The sequence below is a fragment of the Oncorhynchus mykiss genome, chromosome 21 (assembly GCF_057628025.1).
Source record: "Oncorhynchus mykiss isolate SJ-2025 chromosome 21, ASM5762802v1, whole genome shotgun sequence".
Classification (NCBI taxonomy): domain Eukaryota; kingdom Metazoa; phylum Chordata; class Actinopteri; order Salmoniformes; family Salmonidae; genus Oncorhynchus; species Oncorhynchus mykiss.
The window spans coordinates 17,267,260-17,287,155 of NC_143042.1; the positions used below are offsets into that span (position 1 = coordinate 17,267,260).

The 19,896-nt window shown below is 45.4% G+C and overlaps 1 protein-coding gene across 12 annotated transcripts in view; it reads left to right on the plus strand.

The window, feature by feature from the left end:
* Positions 1-2,906: 2,906 nt before the first annotated feature.
* Positions 2,907-19,896, plus strand: part of LOC110500158 (filamin-C) — a 99,856-nt gene continuing 82,866 nt past the window's right edge. For 8 of the 12 annotated variants that reach the window (XM_090214130.1, XM_036957489.2, XM_090214124.1 and 5 more), the window contains exon 1: positions 2,907-3,955. In XM_090214130.1, the coding sequence (XP_090070256.1) occupies positions 3,580-3,955 (376 nt within the window). In that variant the 5' untranslated portion in view covers positions 2,907-3,579. The remainder of the gene's footprint in view (positions 3,956-19,896) is intronic. The other 4 variants (XM_090214125.1, XM_090214133.1, XM_090214126.1 and 1 more) reach the window with 1 other exon arrangement.

Consider the following 19,896-nt stretch of genomic DNA (forward strand, 5'->3'; position numbering starts at 1 on the left):
CACACAAGAGGGGGAGAGATGTAGATATTCTGGGCCTACTGCCTCTGAGTGTGTGTGTGTTCCCTTTCTGTGTCCCCCACTGTTTAAGCTAACTCTCCTTATTGAGGGTAAAGGAGTCAACACTGACCATTACAACTGCATTTCTGAATCATACAGAGCATCCCGGTCCCAGTAGGCAACGCTGCCCATTGGCATTCAGAGTTGTGGCACTCATAATTATGATGAAATTATACTATTGGAAAGCACAAAAAGTTGCAAGTAACCTGTGTGCTGCCAGATACATGTCTAACTTGTGTATTTTGTTTTTGTAAATACTGAAGATCTGACTGATAATCAAGAGGTGTCATATCAAGGTGGAATGTTGGATAAAGAATCATACTCATCACATTCATTGTTACTCTAGACCTCTGATGCAACCATTCTAGTTCTGCTAATTTATCGGTTGCCAAAACAAGATTTACATGGGAAGATCCAGTGATGACATCATAAATTAATTCCTGTGATATTCTAGAATTTTGACAATGTGTGTTACAATGACTCCTGACAAATCCTCTTCTTCTCTAGCTATAATCACCAAACTGGGCAAGAAAGCTAAGGCTTTTTAAATGTTCAAAAGTCAAATTTGTCTGTAAAATAACTCATGCATAAATGTAAGGTAATTCAATAACGGAAAAATACATGTGGCTTTGTCTCCTGTTCAACACTTGACTTACAAATCTGTCTTCCTTTGAAAATTCCACTTTGGTCAGGATGGCTGCCCTCAGTTGTCCACATTGTGAAGAAGACATTCTGGGTGTCTGAAGTGTCTGCACCAAGGGCCCAGCCTATCAAAGACTGCTTAGAGCTGAAGGACATCCAGTCTTACCTGGTGCTGGATGTGTGGGAGCCTAACATGGAGTCCCTTCAGAAGTGCAGTGTCCCTCTTGCTGCCTCCAGCCAACCTGGCCACAGCCAACCTGGCCACAGCCAGAGCTGGAGAAGGGAGAGTCACCCTAGCCTCTACTGATACTCCAGGCCCAGCCATGGTGAGAGGCATAGGGGGAGAGAGGTGATGTGGCTTGGCTTCTCTGACGAGAGAAACAGTCACCAGAGCCATGACTTACTGCTAGTGCAGCATGAAGAGCTCCAGAGAGAACCAGCAGGACCTCTTCTCCCAGCTGTCCAAGTCCCGTAAGAGGAGCAGGGAGGGTGGGGAGGACCCTCAGGCCAACCCAGACTCCAAGAGTAGCAGAGCTGAGCACCCCACCCACAGCATTGTGCGCACAAGGCACTAAAATGACAGACTTTTTGATTCATGAAATGTGATGCAAGTTTTTGTTTTTCACATTTGCCGTGTTTTGGAATGAGTTTGAGTATTTTTGGTATTTTTTTTTATAAAGGCCTTACCTGTTATTTAACTCTTGAGTGTCTGTGTGTGGTAACTGCCAGGTAACTGCCAAAATAAAGGAAACATCAACATAAAGCATCTTCATAGGGCTTTGGGCTACCACAAGGCACCAGAACATCTTCAATGCGCCTTGGCATCGATTCTACAAGTGTCTGAAACTCTATTGGCAGTATGCAATACCCTTCTTCCACGAGAAATTCCATAATCTGGTGTTTTGTTGATGGTGGTGGAAACTGCTCTCTCAGGCACCGCTCCAGATTCTCTCCAATAACTGTTCCATTGGAATGAGATCTGGTGACTATGACACACACACACACACACACACACACACACACACACACACACACACACACACACTTTAAACCCATGCTTCTTTAAGACCCCTCTTTCAAAGTCACTGAGATCTATTCTTCCAGCCATTGTAGCCAAAATAATGGGCAACTGGGATTTTTTTTATACATGACCCTAAGAATGATGGGATGTTAATTGCTTAATCAATCAATCAATCAATCAAATGTATTTATAAAGCCCTTTTTACATCAGCAGCTGTCACAAAGTGCTTGTACAGAAACCCAGCCTAAAACCCCAGAGAGCAAGCAATACAGACGTTGAAGCACACTGGCTAGCAAAATCTCCCTAGAAAGGTAGGAACCTACGAAGAAACCTAGAGAGGAACCAGGCTCTGAGGGGTGGCTAGAATACTTAACCCCAGACTGTTCTTCAAGATGTTCAAACACTCATAGATGACCAGCAGAGTCAAATAATAATAAGCTCAGTGGTTATAGAGGGTGCCACAGGTCACCACCTCAGGAGTAACTTTCATTTGGCTTAATTAATTCAGGATGAAAGACCCTCTCTAACCTCTTACTCTTTGTCTTACGTATGTATGGACCCTACATCATGGGTCAGAGGTCAACCGTGACCACATAGCTACCAGTGTCACTTCCAGGAAAAGACTCAGGCCGCATAACATTTACATAGCTCACCACAGAGTCAGCCATGGGGCGGACAACACCAGACATGCAATCAAACACTGTTTTAACTTTACCCCATTTGGTTGTGTGTGTGTGCGTGCGAGCGAGCGTGCGCGCGAGCGAGAGAAAGAGCAAGTGAGTGAGAGAGCGAAAGAGTGAGAGAAAAAAAGAACAAGAGAAAGAGAGCCGCTTTTGAAACCCCTGTCAACCCAAGAATCCTGTATGATCTTCCTCTTGTTAATTAAGCGTCAAAAGGTTTGATGTTATCTCATTAATAAGTTATCTTGTCATGTGAGTTTATTTATTATGTTGACAAATATATATGTTTATAAACACAATTCTGCGTCAGTGGACATATGAGTGACAGCAAGAATAACCCTGGCTGGTAAAGGTTGGATCTGTTGAAGATGCTGGCATCATTTTTCCCTTCATAGTCCAATTGTTATTAAAGGCCCAGTAGGCCCTGGTCACCGTTCACTTTTACAACAACCTCAAAGCTCCGTCCCCCTCGCCCAATTTTAGAGAGCCTAAAAATAAGGAGAAGTGTCACAACTGTTATGGCGCCCCAGGGCCAATCGTTGACCCCCTTCTCTTATGTTACCCAATGGTGTTGCATCTCGCTATCTTCGTCTGATTAGAGAATACCCATCCTGCAGTTGTATATGGTCATGACGGGGGCATTCCAGGGAGTCGAGGGGCCTGACGCGAGCTTCAGGGGTGCCGAGCTTTTTAAAAACCTGTCCTGCCTAGAGCTTCATTTAGCTACTCAAGTGTAACGGACATCACCAAGCAGGTTGCCGCCGCCGACTTCGTAGGGCTACTAGCGGTCCTGTCCACAGACAACGCCTTCATCTTTCTACAGTCTATTCTTCTTCCGTGCCAAGGTGTCTATTCGGATGCAGCAACCACTTTTTTCACAATTCTGATAAATGTAAAGCCAGGAGACCGTCCACATTGGAAACGATAAACGGATTATTTAATTAATCCCACTGACAGACTGCTTGGTTTGACAAACTCCACTCCCATCACAAGTACAAACGAAAATCTCGTTTACTTATTTTTCCTAGTTTTACAACTTTTTTCACGGCCAATGCTCAAGCTTGGCACTGGCCCGCAATAAACTGTTTTTTTCTTTCTTTCCACGCTCCCTTGCGTGCCGTAACGTTCACACACTGGCCCCACTGAATGTGATATAAAAAGGGCACGGAAACCGACAACATGATGAGCAATAATACGTACTACGAGCAGCAGCAGCCGCCGCAGTACTACAAGAGTACGGACAACGGGGACGACGAGGAAGAGATGCCGGCTACGGAGAAGGACCTCGCTGAGGATGCGCCCTGGAAGAAAATACAACAGAACACCTTCACCAGGTGGTGCAACGAGCACCTCAAGTGCCTCAACAAGCGGATCAACGACCTACAGAAAGACCTGACCGACGGGCTCAAGCTCATCGGTCTTCTGGAGGTTTTGAGCCAGAAGAAAATGTACAGAAAGTACCACGCCAGACCTAACTTCAGACAAATGAAACTGGAAAATGTGTCCGTTGCGCTGGAATTCTTGGAGAGAGAACACATAAAGCTGGTATCGATAGGTAAGTGGTGTTTGTATTTAGGACCGATATAGCGCAATGGTTGGGTTTCTCGGAACATGTTGAAAGTTGATGCTTTGTCCACTCTGTCTGGGATAGCCACTTTTGGGGGTGCCGTTACTGTTTAAAGGGCGTATTTGAGTCAGGGGAATGAGTCTGAGATTGATTTCTCCTCAAAATGAATTAAACACATTTTGATCTTATAGAAAAGTAATGCGCAATGCAGCTTTTTATTTATTAGAGCAAAACGTATTCCTAGTTGTGTTGTTGATTGTTCCATGATTAGATTGTTCAGAGTTGTGTTTTCACTGTATACACTTCTCCATAGCTATTGTTGCATGCGTTATAAACAGTGCATAACTGAAATGCACTGTACTTTTTGACACAAATTACGCACGTCGTCGATATGTACTTCTGTGCGTAAGAGTGACCAGACCACGGCGCGATGTGTTCAGGATGCGCCAAACAAGAAATGTCCCCTTTCTGACTCCCCGACAAAGACTGCTTTCAGCTGGATCCGGGAAACAGAGAGATTCTGGATTCGGTGCATGCCTTTGGATCCCTGTGTGTTATTACTGTGTAACTCATGCATGGTCCCATTAGAAACGATACTGCCAATTGAGAGTCATTACAATCTCAGGTTTAACCAACTTGGCTGCTGTCATTTGTTGTTCATGAAATGAAATACTGAATGAGTCATTTGGAGCGTTCTCATCGAATGGATAGTCTCCAATTTGGATTAGGCAATGTCTTTATAGTTGCTTCTGAATGATGTAGTGATTTGGCATCTCTATCTCATGTGTTCAAGTATGTGGACTAAAGATGAATAAGTAACAAGTAGTCTACAAATCATTTGTATATATCCAGCTATTTGTATATACACTGAGTGCACAAAACATTAGGAACACCTGCTCTTTCCATGACATAGACTGACCAGGTGAATCCAGGTGTAAGCTATGATCCCTTATTGATGTCACCTGCTAAATCCACTTCAATAAGTGTATATGAAGCGGAGGAGGCAGGTTAAAGAAGGATTTTTAAGCCTTGAGACAATTGAGACATGGATTGTGTATGTGTGCCATTCAGAGGGCGAATGGGCAGAGACAACATATTTAAGTGCCTTTGAACAGGGTATGGTAGTAGTTGCCAGGCACATCAGTTTGAGTGTGTCAAGAACTGCATCGCTGCTGGGATTTTCACGCTCAACAGTTTTTTGTGTGTATCAAAAATGGTCAAACCTCCCAAAGGATATCCAGTCAATTTGACACAACTGTGGGAAGCATTGGAGTCAACATGGGGCAGCATCCCTGTGGAACGCTTTCAACACCTTGTAGAGTTCATCCCCCCTCCTTTTGCCCTCAGAACAGCCTGATTTTGTCTGGGCATGAACTCTACAGTGCCTTGCGAAAGTATTCGGCCCCCTTGAACTTTGCGACCTTTTGCCACATTTCAGGCTTCAAACATAAAGATATAAAACTGTATTTTTTTGTGAAGAATCAACAACAAGTGGGACACAATCATGAAGTGGAACGACATTTATTGGATATTTCAAACTTTTTTAACAAATCAAAAACTGAAAAATTGGGCGTGCAAAATTATTCAGCCCCTTTACTTTCAGTGCAGCAAACTCTCTCCAGAAGTTCAGTGAGGATCTCTGACTGATCCAATGTTGACCTAAATGACTAATGATGATAAATACAATCCACCTGTGTGTAATCAAGTCTCCGTATAAATGCACCTACACTGTGATAGTCTCAGAGGTCCGTTAAAAGCGCAGAGAGCATCATGAAGAACAAGGAACACACCAGGCAGGTCCGAGATACTGTTGTGAAGAAGTTTAAAGCCGGATTTGGATACAAAAAGATTTCCCAAGCTTTAAACATCCCAAGGAGCACTGTGCAAGCAATTATATTGAAATGGAAGGAGTATCACTCCACTGCAAATCTACCAAGACCTGGCCGTCCCTCTAAACTTTCAGCTCATACAAGGAGAAGACTGATCAGAGATGCAGCCAAGAGGCCCATGATCACTCTGGATGAACTGCAGAGATCTACAGCTGAGGTGGGAGACTCTGTCCATAGGACAACAATCAGTCGTATATTGCACAAATCTGGCCTTTATGGAAGAGTGGCAAGAAGAAAGCCATTTCTTAAAGATATCCATAAAAAGTGTCGTTTAAAGTTTGCCACAAGCCACCTGGGAGACACACCAAACATGTGGAAGAAGGTGCTCTGGTCAGATGAAACCAAAATTGAACTTTTTGGCAACAATGCAAAACGTTATGTTTGGCGTAAAAACAACACAGCTGAACACACCATCCCCACTGTCAAACATGGTGGTGGCAGCATCATGGTTTGGGCCTGCTTTTCTTCAGCAGGGACAGGGAAGATGGTTAAAATTGATGGGAAGATGGATGGAGCCAAATACAGGACCATTCTGGAAGAAAACCTGATGGAGTCTGCAAAAGACCTGAGACTGGGACGGAGATTTGTCTTCCAACAAGTCAATGATCCAAAACATAAAGCAAAATCTACAATGGAATGGTTCAAAAATAAACATATCCAGGTGTTAGAATGGCCAAGTCAAAGTCCAGACCTGAATCCAATCAAGAATCTGTGGAAAGAACTGAAAACTGCTGTTCACAAATGCTCTCCATCCAACCTCACTGAGCTCGAGCTGTTTTGCAAGGAGGAATGGGAAAAAAATTCAGTCTCTCGATGTGCAAAACTGATAGAGACATACCCCAAGCGACTTACAGCTGTAATCGCAGCAAAAGGTGGCACTACAAAGTATTAACTTAAGGGGGCTGAATAATTTTGCACGCCCAATTTTTCAGTTTTTGATTTGTTAAAAAAGTTTGAAATATCCAATAAATGTCGTTCCACTTCATGATTGTGTCCCACTTGTTGTTGATTCTTCACAAAAAAAATACAGTTTTATATCTTTATGTTTGAAGCCTGAAATGTGGAAAAAGGTCGCAAAGTTCAAGGGGGCCGAATACTTTCGCAAGGCACTGTCGAAAGCGTTCCACAGGGATGCTGACCCATGTTGACTCAAATGCTTCCCACAGTTGGCTGAATGTTCTTTGGGTGGTGGACCATTCTTGATACACACGAGAGACTGTTGAGCGTGAAAAACACAGCAGTGTTTTACCACCGTACCCCGTTCAAAAGACATAAATATGTTGTCTTTCCCATTCACCCTCTGAATGGCACACACCCAATCCACGTCTCAATGGTTTCAAGGCTTAAAAATCATTCTTTAAACTGTGTCCTCCCGTTCATCTACGCTGTGGATTTAAGTGGATTTAACAGATGTCATGAGTAAGGGATCATAGCTTTCTCCTGCATTCATCTGGTCAGTCTATGTCATGGAAAGAGCAGGTGCTCTTAATGTTTTGTAATGCAATGTTTTAGAACCAGAGGCTCCAGGATGTAGGATATGTTCTTGGAGAACCAATAACAACATCAGAGAGGCAGGGGCTCAGACTGATGTCCCTAACTGGTTCTAATGTGGATTCTGATGATTTATTTGTTTATTTTTTATTAGGATCACCTTTACCTGTTGCAAAAGCAGCAGCTACTCTTCCTGGGGTCCACACAAAACATGAAACATGAAGCATGACATAATACAGAACGTCGATAGACAAGAACAGTTCATGGACAGAACTACATACATAAAAGTCACACGTAGCCTACATATCAATGCATACAAACAAACTATCTAGGTCAAATAGGGGAGAGGCGTTGTGCCGCAAGGTGTTGCTTTATCTGTTTTTTGAAACCAGGTCTGCTGTTTATTGGAGCAATATGAGATGGAAGGAAGTTCCATGCAATAAGGGCTCTATATAATACTGTACGCTTTCTTGAATTCGTTCTGGATTTGGGGACTATGGAAAGACCCCTGGTGGCATATGATTATGATTATGATGATGATGATGATGCAGCAGCCAGCAGGACAGACAGTAGTGTATTGTTAAGACTGGCCCCTCTGTTGCTGAACCTTATAACAGTGATTTATGAATGCACCTTGTGCTCAGAGAATGTGGTTCTAAGGATATATATTTTTTTTACCTTAATTTAACTAGGTAAATCAGTTAAGAACAAATTGTTATTTTCAATGACGGCCTAGGAACAGTGGGTTAACTGCCTTGTTCAGGGGCAGAACAACAGATTTTTACCTTGTCGGCTCGGGGATTCGATCTAGCAACCTTTCGGTTACTAGTCCAACGCTCTAACCACTAGGCTACCTGCCACCCCAAAATGATCCTTGGCTCATGTTCTGCCTTAAAACTAATCAATGCTATAACATTTATTCTCAGAATCTAAAACAGGTTCATGAGAAAAGGCGGCACACCAAAGCATCCTTGTTGTCAACATCTGTTGTGCTAATGTGTTGTGGCTGTGTTGGCCAACTCTTGATAAGAGCATGGCAACAGCCATCAGTGGTACAGACCCCAGTTCCCACTCTGGCCTTTGTTGTTTTCTTCATCTTACACGTTGTTTACTCTCTGTCACATACATTGCCATCAGAAAGTATTCACACCCCTTGACTTTTCAAACATTTAGTTTTGTTACAAAATGGGATTCAAATTGATTTAATTATCCTTTTTTTGGGGGGGTCAAGGATCCACACAAGATATATTACTGTAACATTTTTCATGAATTATAAACTATCAAAAGAAAGAAAGTCACACACTCCATGTGTAATGGCCCAGCAATTGAATGGGTATTTACCAACGTTTCGGCATCACTGTGCCTTCCTCTGGGTCATGAATGAAATAAAATATCATCGATTTCTTCTTCCTCTTTGACCAAACTCTATGATATTTAATTTTATTTATGAAAAATAAAACAGTCATTTAATAGATACGTATTCTTCCCCCTAAGTCAATAGATGTTAGAATCACCTTTAGCAGAGACTACAGCTGTGACTGTTTTTGTGTAAGTCTCTAAGAGATTAGCATACCTGGATTGTACAATATTTGCCCATTATTCTCAAAAACATTATTCAAGCTCTGTCAAGTTGGTTGTTGATCATTGCTAGACAGCTATTTTCAAGTCTTGTCATAGTTTTTCAAGGCGATTTAAGTCAGTACTATAACTAGGCCACTCAGGAACATTTAATGTCATCTTGGTAAGAAACTCCAATGTATATTTGGCCTTGTGTTTTAGGTTATTGTCCAGCTGAAAGGTGACTATGTCTCCCACTGTCTGTTGGAAAGCAGACTGAGCCAGGTTTTCCTCTCAGATTTTGCCTGTGCTTAGCTCTATTCCAATGCTTTTTATCCTAAAAAACTCCCTAGTCCTTGCCGATGACAAGCATACCCATAACATGATGCATCCACCACCATGCTTGAAGAGTGGTACTCAGTTATGTGTTGTGTTGGATTTGCCCCAAACATAACGCTTTGTATTCAGTACAAAAAGTACATTTCTTAGCCAATTTTTTTTGCAGTATTACTTTAGTGCCTTGTTGCAAACAGGATGCATGTTTTGGAATATTTGTATTCTGTAAAGGCTATATTCTTTTCACTCTGTCATTTATGTTATTATTGTGGAGTAACTACAATGTTGTTGATTCATCCTCAGGACAAACTGAAATTGGATCAGCTTTGAGGGGTTATCGGGTCCAATATCTGTTAGGGATACCCAGGATGCAGTGTGATAAAGTGGAAATGGGTCAACAAGCAGACAGAGTCATTGGGAAGGGTCGGACCAGGGTGGCTGAGTGACATTTGTGAAAAGAGTGATCCTTTCAGAAGGGCACCTGCCATGGCTCTCTCTCTCTCAGTGGGGGGTGGAGGGGAGTGTTGGGTAACAGAAGAGCTGGAGAACACACACACTCACACACTCATTCACTCTGTCTTATTCCTTCACACACATGATACACACACACTCATGGATGCCAGCAGGCAGGGAAGGAAGTCTAGAGGGTGTGTGACTTGGAGATTTGGAAATCAGTGTGTGTCACAGAGTGTGTGACATGGAGAGTTGGATGTCAAGTAAGTACGGGAAAGGTTACTGCCACAGGAAATTCAGACTGATATCCCCCTCCCCCCCTGGTTCTGGTGGTTTGGCCTTCCGGCTCTCTGGTTGTCTGGTAGTCTGGTAGTCTGGAGGGGCAGTGAGGGGCCAGCCTGGCCCAGGTCAGCTTCACTCATTTGGGGAAGGGGGCAGCTGATTGATGAGCAGACAGCTGGGCTCTGGGGCTCTGGGCTTCCTCCACTAACAGGCGCCTAAAATAGACACACATACAGCCCCAGAGTGGCATGGGGAGAGGGGGCGGGGGAGAGGACTGTGAAAGAGGGGTTGGTTAAAAGAGAGGAGGCAGAGAAGTGGGGAGAATGAGAGGGGTTAGGAGAGAGGTTGTGGAGAGAGGAGAGGGAAATTACGAGGGTATGACGGGGCGAGGAAAAGGTGACTGAGACCTCTGGCGCTGAGGGGGGTTTTAGGTGGGGGTCCTGAAGAGTTGCGTATCCCTTTCCCCGGCACTAAGACACAGTAGTATATGACATTATGACTCAAACAGACCATCCGTTATGACATTATGACTCAAACAGACCATCCGTTATGACATTATGACTCAAACAGACCATCCGTTATGACATTATGATTCAAACAGACCATCCGTTATGACATTATGACTCAAACAGACCATCCGTTATGACATTATGACTCAAACAGACCATCCGTTATGACATTATGACTCAAACAGACCATCCTTATGACATTAGATGGACCTCCGCTTACTTATAAAGTTAGAACTTACTCTGCTCTTTGATGAATGAGTACATCTCTCTCTCTCTCTCTCTCTCTCTCTCTCTCGCTCTCTCTCTTTCTCTCTCTCTCTATCTCTTTCTCTCTCTCTCACTCTCTCTTTTTCTCTTTTTTTCTCTCTCTTTTTCTCATTCTCTCTCTCTCTATCTCACTCTCTCTCCCTCTCTCTCTATCTATGTCTCTCTCTCCATCCCCTCTCTCTGACTCAGTCCTGATGAGAGAAAAAGAGAAGTTGAGCGGGGCCCTCTGATTGGTTGGTCGTTTTATTTGACTGCGGTATGATTGACCCCATTGTGGGTTCACATTGTAGTTGGGAATTTAACAGGGGGGAAAGTTGTGGTATCTCCAGTAGTAGCTGTGTGTATGTGTGTATGTGTTTCCTGTATCACTATCCAAGGCTAAATACTGTGGTTCTGTAATGGGTCTCTGACATGACTGTGCAATGTGGTGGGGAGCAATGACAGAGAGAGAAAAGGGGAAGAGAGCAGTATGGAGAGAGAGCAAGGGAGAAGGCAGTATGGAGAGAGAACGAGGGAGAGGGCAGTATGGAGAGAGACCAGTATGGAGAGAGAGCAAGGGAGAAGGCAGTATGGAGAGAGAACGAGGGAGAGGGCAGTATGGAGAGAGAACGAGGGGGAGGGCAGTATGGAGAGAGAACGAGGGAGAGAGCAGTATGGAGAGAGAGCAAGGGAGAAAGCAGTATGGAGAGAGAACGAGGGAGAGGGCAGTATGGAGAGAGAGCAAGGGAGAGAGCAGTATGGAGAGAGAGCAAGGGAGAGAGCAGTATGGAGAGAGAGCAAGGGAGAGAGCAGTATGGAGAGAGAGCAAGGGAGAGGGCAGTATGGAGAGAGAGAAAGAGAGAGGGCAGTATGGAGAGAGAGCAAGGGAGAGAGCAGTATGGAGAGAGAGCAAGGGAGAGAGCAGTATGGAGAGAGAGCAAGGGAGAGAGCAGTATGGAGAGAGAGCAAGGGAGAGGGCAGTATGGAGAGAGCAAGGGAGAGAGCAGTATGGAGAGAGAGCAAGGGAGAGGGCAGTATGGAGAGAGAGCAAGGGAGAGAGCAGTATGGAGAGAGAGCAAGGGAGAGAGCAGTATGGAGAGAGAGCGAGAGAAAACGAGAGCGGGAGAGAGTGCAGGGAGAGGATGGGGTAGAAAGAGAGGGGGATAGAAGCTGGATGATAGAGGGAGCGAGAGAGCAGTATGGAGAGGGCGAGAGAGAGGGTGGTGGTGGTGACTGGTTCTTATGTTGATGGTCTCACTCCTTCAGCAAGTCTCTGGTGTGTGTGATAAAAATGTAACCTTACCCCCAATGTTACCCCAACACTCTGAGAGGTTCCAAGTTACCTCCTGGTCTCCTGGTGTTAGACAGTGCTCAGGCTCTGTGGTAGTAGACCCTATGGGGTAGTAGAAGTATTTACTGTTGTAGATCCTTGCAGATCCTTCCCTGCTATCTTACTTTACTGGAGCTGAGGGAAATGAGTGAGACCACTCTCTCTCCTCATCTTTCTTTTTGTCTCTCCTCTCTCTCTCTTCATCTCAGCCGCTCTCTCTCTCTCTTTCTTTCTCTCTCTCGCTCTCTCACTTTCTTCCTCTCTCCCTGTCTTCCTCACCCTCTCTCTCTCTCTCTCTCTCGCCCGACAACAGTATCTCTAATTGTTAGCATGTGTCAGAGGCAGTCAGCTCAGAAGAATGTCCGAGCAGGGCCAGAACCCCCCCCCCCCCCCCCCCCCCCCCCCCCCCCAATCACCCCCTACCCTACATCCCACACCCCCTACCTCTCTAGCAGCCACCAAGGATAAGCAACTCTGGCTAGCCAAGAGAGGAGAATAACTCTGATTGCACCACCACCTCCACCAGCCCCACCACCACCTCCCCCCAAAACACCTCACCCCCTGTTAATATCTTTCTTTATAAAGGAAGTCCTTTATGTTGGATTGACATGGTTTCTCCCCCCACAGACTTCCAGCCATTTCTCTTGTGTCGTGTACAGCATTTAGATACAGAGGACTTAGGAAAAGGTCCAGCTTTTCAACAGCCAGTTGAATATGTCGCCTTATTGTTAGAGGGCCATGTGTTTAGTGTTGCAGTCTGGGTAGAGGGAATTGAATGGGCTATATGTAAGATCTATAAATGGGGTGGAAGCACATCAAATCAAATGACAACATCAGTCTCACACTGAGAACCCCTGAAATGATATTGGTGTAATAATCATGTTGCTCTGTTATATAGTATTCTGTCTAAAACAATATATATGTCCATGTATCTAATCCAGCTGTGAATTTTGCATTGATGTACTGTCTATTTCCACTGGTTATCCGAGGAGGCTGAGGATATGCTCTGTATTTCATCTTTGGATTCAATGAACCTGAGCAGAAGTACAGGTATGTGAGATTATAAAACGAATGTGTCTAATACCGGATGCTCATTGGCTAAAACCGCAGTCCAGCTGGTGTCTATTCCACAAGTTACCACCGGCTAAATCTTTGACGTTAAAATGCCCATTTACTCTGTTCCAACTGACTGCGCAATCCACTGTCTCGCATCTCAGCCAGGCAATTTATAAACTAGATCTTCCCTGTAAAAAAGCATCTAGAAATGATCTCCCATTTCTTTTAGACTAACATTTAGTTTTCAACAGCGGAGATTAGCAATAACCTTGCCGTTGAAATTCATTCTCCATCTGTCCTATGGTAATGAACGTGTCGGTAGTCTGAACGAGACAGACAGACTGGCATACACACAAAGAAATGTTTGTAGAAAAACACTAAATGCAGCTAGTTTGCTGTCATTCCAGCTTCAGTTTCTTCTGAACAGAGAGAAAATGTTCTATGCCAGGCGAAATCGCACATCATTAGCTCATTTTTATGGATGTATAAAAAAAACAATCATTAGAAAACAGCTTAAACAAACTCAAATGCAGCTACTTTGCTGTTATTCCGGTTGGGCCACGTCTCTAGCAACCGGACCGATTGAACGAACGACCAGCCTGCTTGGGTATCAACCCTTGATTTGTGTCTGGACTATATCTCGTGGAGGGTTAAATACAGTAGTGTGAATAAATTAATCAAAATAATGTTTTTAATTCAAATATGTCAATCATTATTTGAATATGTTGGAATCTCATTGTATAAAAGGGATAAGGCCCTCGAAGCCGTTGTTGTTAGGTCCGAGACCGAGGCCTAACAGCACCCGTGCCAAAATCCTTCAAACTCCAGCTTCTCGGGCATCACTTAAGTAGAATTCATCCATTGTCTCCTCTTCATTCTCAGTGGCACAGATGGTCAGTTTGCCTGCTCTCTCTCTCTCTCTCTCTCTCTCTCTCTCTCTCTCTCTCTCTCTCTCTCTCTCTCTCTCTCTCTCTCTCGCTCTCTCTCTCTCTTTCTCTCTTTCTCTTTCTCTTTCTCTCTCTCTCCTCTCTCCATCTCAGTGGTCTGCGTGAAGCGTGAGGAGGAGCATAGTGAGAGGAAGAAGTCCGTCCACAAGTTAAATGTTCCAAAAGGCACTGCTCGTAAAAGTTTTAGCACAGCACCACAGCCAGGGTCAAACGAGGACCATAGAGCAGTTTCCACTGGAGAGAGAGAGGGAGAGATTAGGAGCAGAGTGAAAGATAAAGTAGAGAGGAGACATAGAGATATGGACAGGTAGAGAAGAGTGGAAACAGGTGATAGGGTGAGTGGAAGAGTGAAGAGATTGACAGGTAGAGAAGAGTGGAAACAGGGGATAGGGTGAGTGGAAGAGTGAAGAGATGGACAGGGAGAGAGACTGGTTAAACATAATGTGTTAGTCCAGAGACTGACGTTTCTAACAGACAGACCTACCAGACAGTAGACATTCCTCTGAGTCCAGCCAAGAGAGCCAAAATCACAAGGTTGTTTGGGATGAGATATTTTGAACCCGTGTCAATACATGTTTATTATGACTAGCCACAAAGTTTTTTCACTGATGACGAGCGGGATTAATCCAAGGGGTCCTGATGATGGTAATGTTAAATGTCAGGCAGTGACACAACCGCCTGCTTCCTGTGAGGATGTTTGGGTATATGAGTTTCCAGTACATCACTTTGTTTGTTACTCTGTCCACATAGACTTGGCACCATAAACATAGATAACGGTCCATGTCCATAGCAACAAAACGTTTCCAAACCACATTTCCACAATTTCTATGTTTAAGACAGATGTGATGACCTAATCGTTGCGAGTAGAAACAGGTTATCAGGATTAAGCCATCTGGACCGCAGGATTACACAGTGGGGGATATAGTATGGAGGGAAGAATAACGGATGAGAAAGAGAGAGGGGGGGGGGGAGAGTGTGTGTGTGTGTGTGTTTGTGTATGCTTGTGTGTGTTTGTGTGTGCTCGTGTGTGTGTGTGGGGTTTGTGCGTGTTTGTGTGTGTCTGCGTAGACTGAGTCACTCACACCTGGAGTGTCAGAACAGAGAGCAGTCGCTTCTATAACCTGATTGGTCAAAGTGAGAGAGACAGAAAAACAGAGAGGTAGAGTTCCATTGAAAGGTTCCATTGTGCCCTGTTTCAGTGACGTCACCATTAAGGTCCCCTGTCAATGTCTGTCATGCTGATAAAATAGCCCAGCATTACACACAGTATAATGTAACCTAGCGTATGTGGAGTGCCCTCCATGCTAAATAAACAACCTGTTGTAGTCTATGCACACACTTCTTAGCACCCTGAGAAATCGGCTAGTGCATTCTGGGGCAGTTGGTGTCAGGCACAACTGCTGCTAGCAGCCCAACAATCTGACCCCTTAATCCATTTCACCCAAGTCTGCTCCCTACAGGGTTGCTAGGTCTGACCCTAACTCTACTTCCCTCTGCTCCCTACAGGGTTGCTAGGTCTGACCCTAACTCTACTTCCCTCTGCTCCCTACAGGGTTGCTAGGTCTGACCCTAACTCTACTTCCCTCTGCTCCCTACAGGGTTGCTAGGTCTGACCCTAACTCTACTTCCCTTTGCTCCCTACAGGGTTGCTAGGTCTGACCCTAACTCTACTTCCCTCTGCTCCCTACAGGGTTGCTAGGTCTGACCCTGACTCTACTTCCCTCTGCTCCCTACAGGGTTGCTAGGTCTGACCCTAACTCTACTTCCCTCTGCTCCCTACAGGGTTGCTAGGTCTGACCCTAACTCTACTTCCCTCTGCTCCCTACAGGGTTGCTAGGTCTGACCCTAACTCTACTTCCCTCTGCTCCCTACACGGTTGGTAGGTCTGACCCTAACTCTACTTCCCTCTGCTCCCTACAGGGTTGCTAGGTCTGACCCTAACTCTACTTCCCTCTGCTCCCTACAGGGTTGCTAGGTCTGACCCTAACTCTACTTCCCTCTGCTCCCGACAGGGTTGCTAGGTCTGACCCTAACTCTACTTCCCTCTGCTCCCTACAGGGTTGCTAGGTCTGACCCTAACTCTACTTCCCTCTGCTCCCTACAGGGTTGCTAGGTCTGACCCTAACTCTACTTCCCTCTGCTCCCTACAGGGTTGCTAGGTCTGACCCTAACTCTACTTCCCTCTGCTCCCTACACGGTTGCTAGGTCTGACCCTAACTCTACTTCCCTCTGCTCCCTACAGGGTTGCTAGGTATGACCCTAACTCTACTTCCCTCTGCTCCGTACAGGGTTGCTAGGTCTGACCCTGACTCTACTTCCCTCTGCTCCTGACTGGGTTGCTAGGTCTGACCCTAACTCTACTTCCCTCTGCTCCCTACAGGTTTGCTAGGTCTGACCCTAACTCTACTTCCATCTGCTCCCTACAGGGTTGCTAGGTCTGACCCTAACTCTACTTCCCTCTGCTCCCTACAGGGTTGCTAGGTCTGACCCTAACTCTACTTCCCTCTGCTCCCTACAGGGTTGCTAGGTCTGACCCTAACTCTACTTCCCTCTGCTCCCTACAGGGCTGCTAGGTCTGACCCTAACTCTACTTCCCTCTGCTCCCTACAGGGTTGCTAGGTCTGACCCTAACTCTACTTCCCTCTGCTCCCTACAGGGTTGCTAGGTCTGACCCTGACTCTACTTCCCTCTGCTCCCTACAGGGTTGCTAGGTCTGACCCTAACTCTACTTCCCTCTGCTCTCTACAGGGTTGCTAGGTCTGACCCTGACTCTACTTCCCTCTGCTCCCTACAGGGTTGCTAGGTCTGACCCTAACTCTACTTCCCTCTGCACCCCAAGGTGTTGCCTGATCTAAACCCTTATTCATCTTCACTCTCCTCCTGGTCCCTATGGCGTTGCCAGATTGGACATTTTGTTTATCCAGGCGCAGGCCTCTCTCCTCACCTCCCACAGAACAGGGTAGGTTCCATTAGGGTGCTGTGAGGTCAGAGCAGGGGAAATAACAAGATGGAGGGGGGAAATGATTGATAACATGTTTAGGATATTTCCCAGCCTCGACACAAATTGGGGATTTTAAGGAATCTGGCACCCCGCCGAAGGCGTTGATGACGGTTCAAGGCAAGGGAAGACTGGGGGAAGGGAGTGAGGGTGAGGTGAGGCAAGAGGAGTGATAGCAGGGTGTGGGGGAGGGCCCAGTTGTGTAGTGCCCAGATGTTTGGCCCTCAGCATGGCGGAAAAAATGAATAATTAACCCTTTGAAAACTCCCTCTGCCATTCATGAACTTCTTCCCTTATGGGTCATAAGGCCACTGCCACTCCACACACCTCTTTACCTGGGACAGATCAGAAGTGAGTCATACCAGGGATGAACATGTGTCTGAGTGATACTGGGACATTACACACACACTGGGGAGTTCAAATGATATGGTTGTAATACCCACATCCTTGATCAATTAGATGTAGTTCCTTTTGAAGCAGCTGAAATGGCTGGCTGTTCATTCTATGGGCTAAGATAGGGTTTCTACCTGTCACTCTCTCCATCTATTTTTGGCTCATGTTTGCCTGTCTCACGCTGTGGGCCCTGGGATGTGTTCTTTGGTGAGGTTTTTTTCGTGAATGACTGTTCTGGGTCTTCTAAGATGTGCTTGTGAATGGAGTTTAAGGCACGCTCTGTCATTCACGCACGCACACACTTACACACATACTGTATGCAAGCATGCATGGATACAAGCACACACAACACACACACACTCAAACACATACACTCAAACACATACACACACTCTCTCTCTCTCTCTCTCACTCTCTCTCTCTCTCTCTCTCTCTCTCACACACACACACACACATACACATGCACATATGCACTCACATACACTGAGTGTACAAAACATTAAGAACATCTGCTCTTTCCATGACATTTACTGACCAGTTGATTCCAGGTGAAAGCTATGATCCCTTATTGTGTCACTTGTTAAATCCCCTTCTATCAGTGTAGATGAAGGGGAGGAGACAGGTTAAATAAGGATTTTTAAGCCTTGAGACATGGATTGTGTATGTGTGCCATTCAGAGGGTGAATGGGCAAGACAAAATATTTAAGTGTCTTTGAACTAGGTATGTCGTAGGTTCCAGGCAAACCGGTTTGAGTGTGTCAAGAACAGCAATGCTGCTGGGTATTTCATGCTCAACAGTTTCTTGTGTGTATCAAGAATGGTCTTCCACACAACAACATCCAGCAAACTTGACACAACTGTGGAATGCATTGGTGTCAACTTGGGCCAGCATCTCTGTGGAATGCTTTCGACACCTTGTAGACTCCATGCCCTGACACCTTGTAGAGTCCATGCCCTGACACCTTGTAGAGTCCATGCCCTGACACCTTGTAGAGTCCATGCCCTGACACCTTGTAGAGTCCATGCCCTGACACCTTGTAGAGTCCATGCCCAGACACCTTGTAGAGTCCATGCCCTGACACCTTGTAGAGTCCATGCCCTGACACCTTGTAGAGTCCATGCCCTGACACCTTGTAGAGTCCATGCCCTGACACCTTGTAGAGTCCATGCCCCGACTAATTGAGGATTTTTTGTGCAGCAAAATGGGGTGAAGCTCAATATTAGGAAGGTTTACCTAATGGTTTGTGTACTCAGTGTAAGCACGCACACACGCACGCACGCACGCACACACGCACACACGCACACGCACACACACACACACACACACTGATGGCTGCCATGTGTTTCCTGATCTGACAGTAGAGTAGTGTTTGATGATCCAGTTTCAATGCAAGGCCCCCAGCTAACTTCTTACAATTCTATACATTTTGTCATGGTGCAGAGGAAAACGTTTGCATTTTTAAAGCTAAATTCATGCTATCCTATACATTATGCCATGAGGCGGAGCATTTCTTTCACAGTTTTACAGCCAATTTCCTGTAATACTATTTTTTTTTGCCATGGCTTACGACGTGTTCAAACGCTATCTGGGGCCCTTGGGGCTGCAGGGGTGTGTGTTATACCAGTGATACCATCTGTATCTGTCTGCCATTCCACAGCACATCTACCACTCTTCAGAAGACAAACTCCATCTGCATTCCTGTGTAGTTCTGATCTACAACTTTGTGAAGTTAGTTTGCTTATTTCAGTTAACTAGTATGTAGTAACTATCTAAATTTCTGTGTCTGTGTCTCCTGCCCTGTTCTGTTTTTAGTCTGTGCTTTCTCTCTGTAGTCTGCTGACTGTCACACTGTTGACCTATTCTCTGCTCACCACACACACACACGCACACACACACACACGCACGCACGCACACGCGCACACACACACACACACACACACGCACACACACAGCATATCTATCTGTGCCATCTTTCTGTGTGATCCATATGTATGGGCCATTCTTAGTGTATTGCTTTGTATTCATATCTGTTCTGCACGTACAGTTTGCACAAGTATGTGTGTCTGTGTTTATGTAGCTATACAGTATGCGTGAGATTCCTCTAAGTGTAATAGAAAGTGTAGGGTTTCTGTCTGTACTGTAGCGTTGATGAGGACGTGGGTTAGTTGTATTCCACTGTGGTCCTCACAGTTCCCTCATGCCCACCAGCCCAGAGCAGATCACATGGGAGCCGGGGGGGAGACAATACCGCCTGTGTGCCGGAGTTTTGGGGGAGGGGGGATCAACCAAGGAGAAGGAGTGTATACAGTGTATGTGACTGTGTGTGTTACTGTCTGTTACATCCCCCTAGAGGTTGTTGACCCCTCCAGTTGTTGGCTAGAGACGCCTGTGAGCAACTGGGCCGGCAGCTGAGACTGCAGACTGGGTCCCACCAGAGAGAG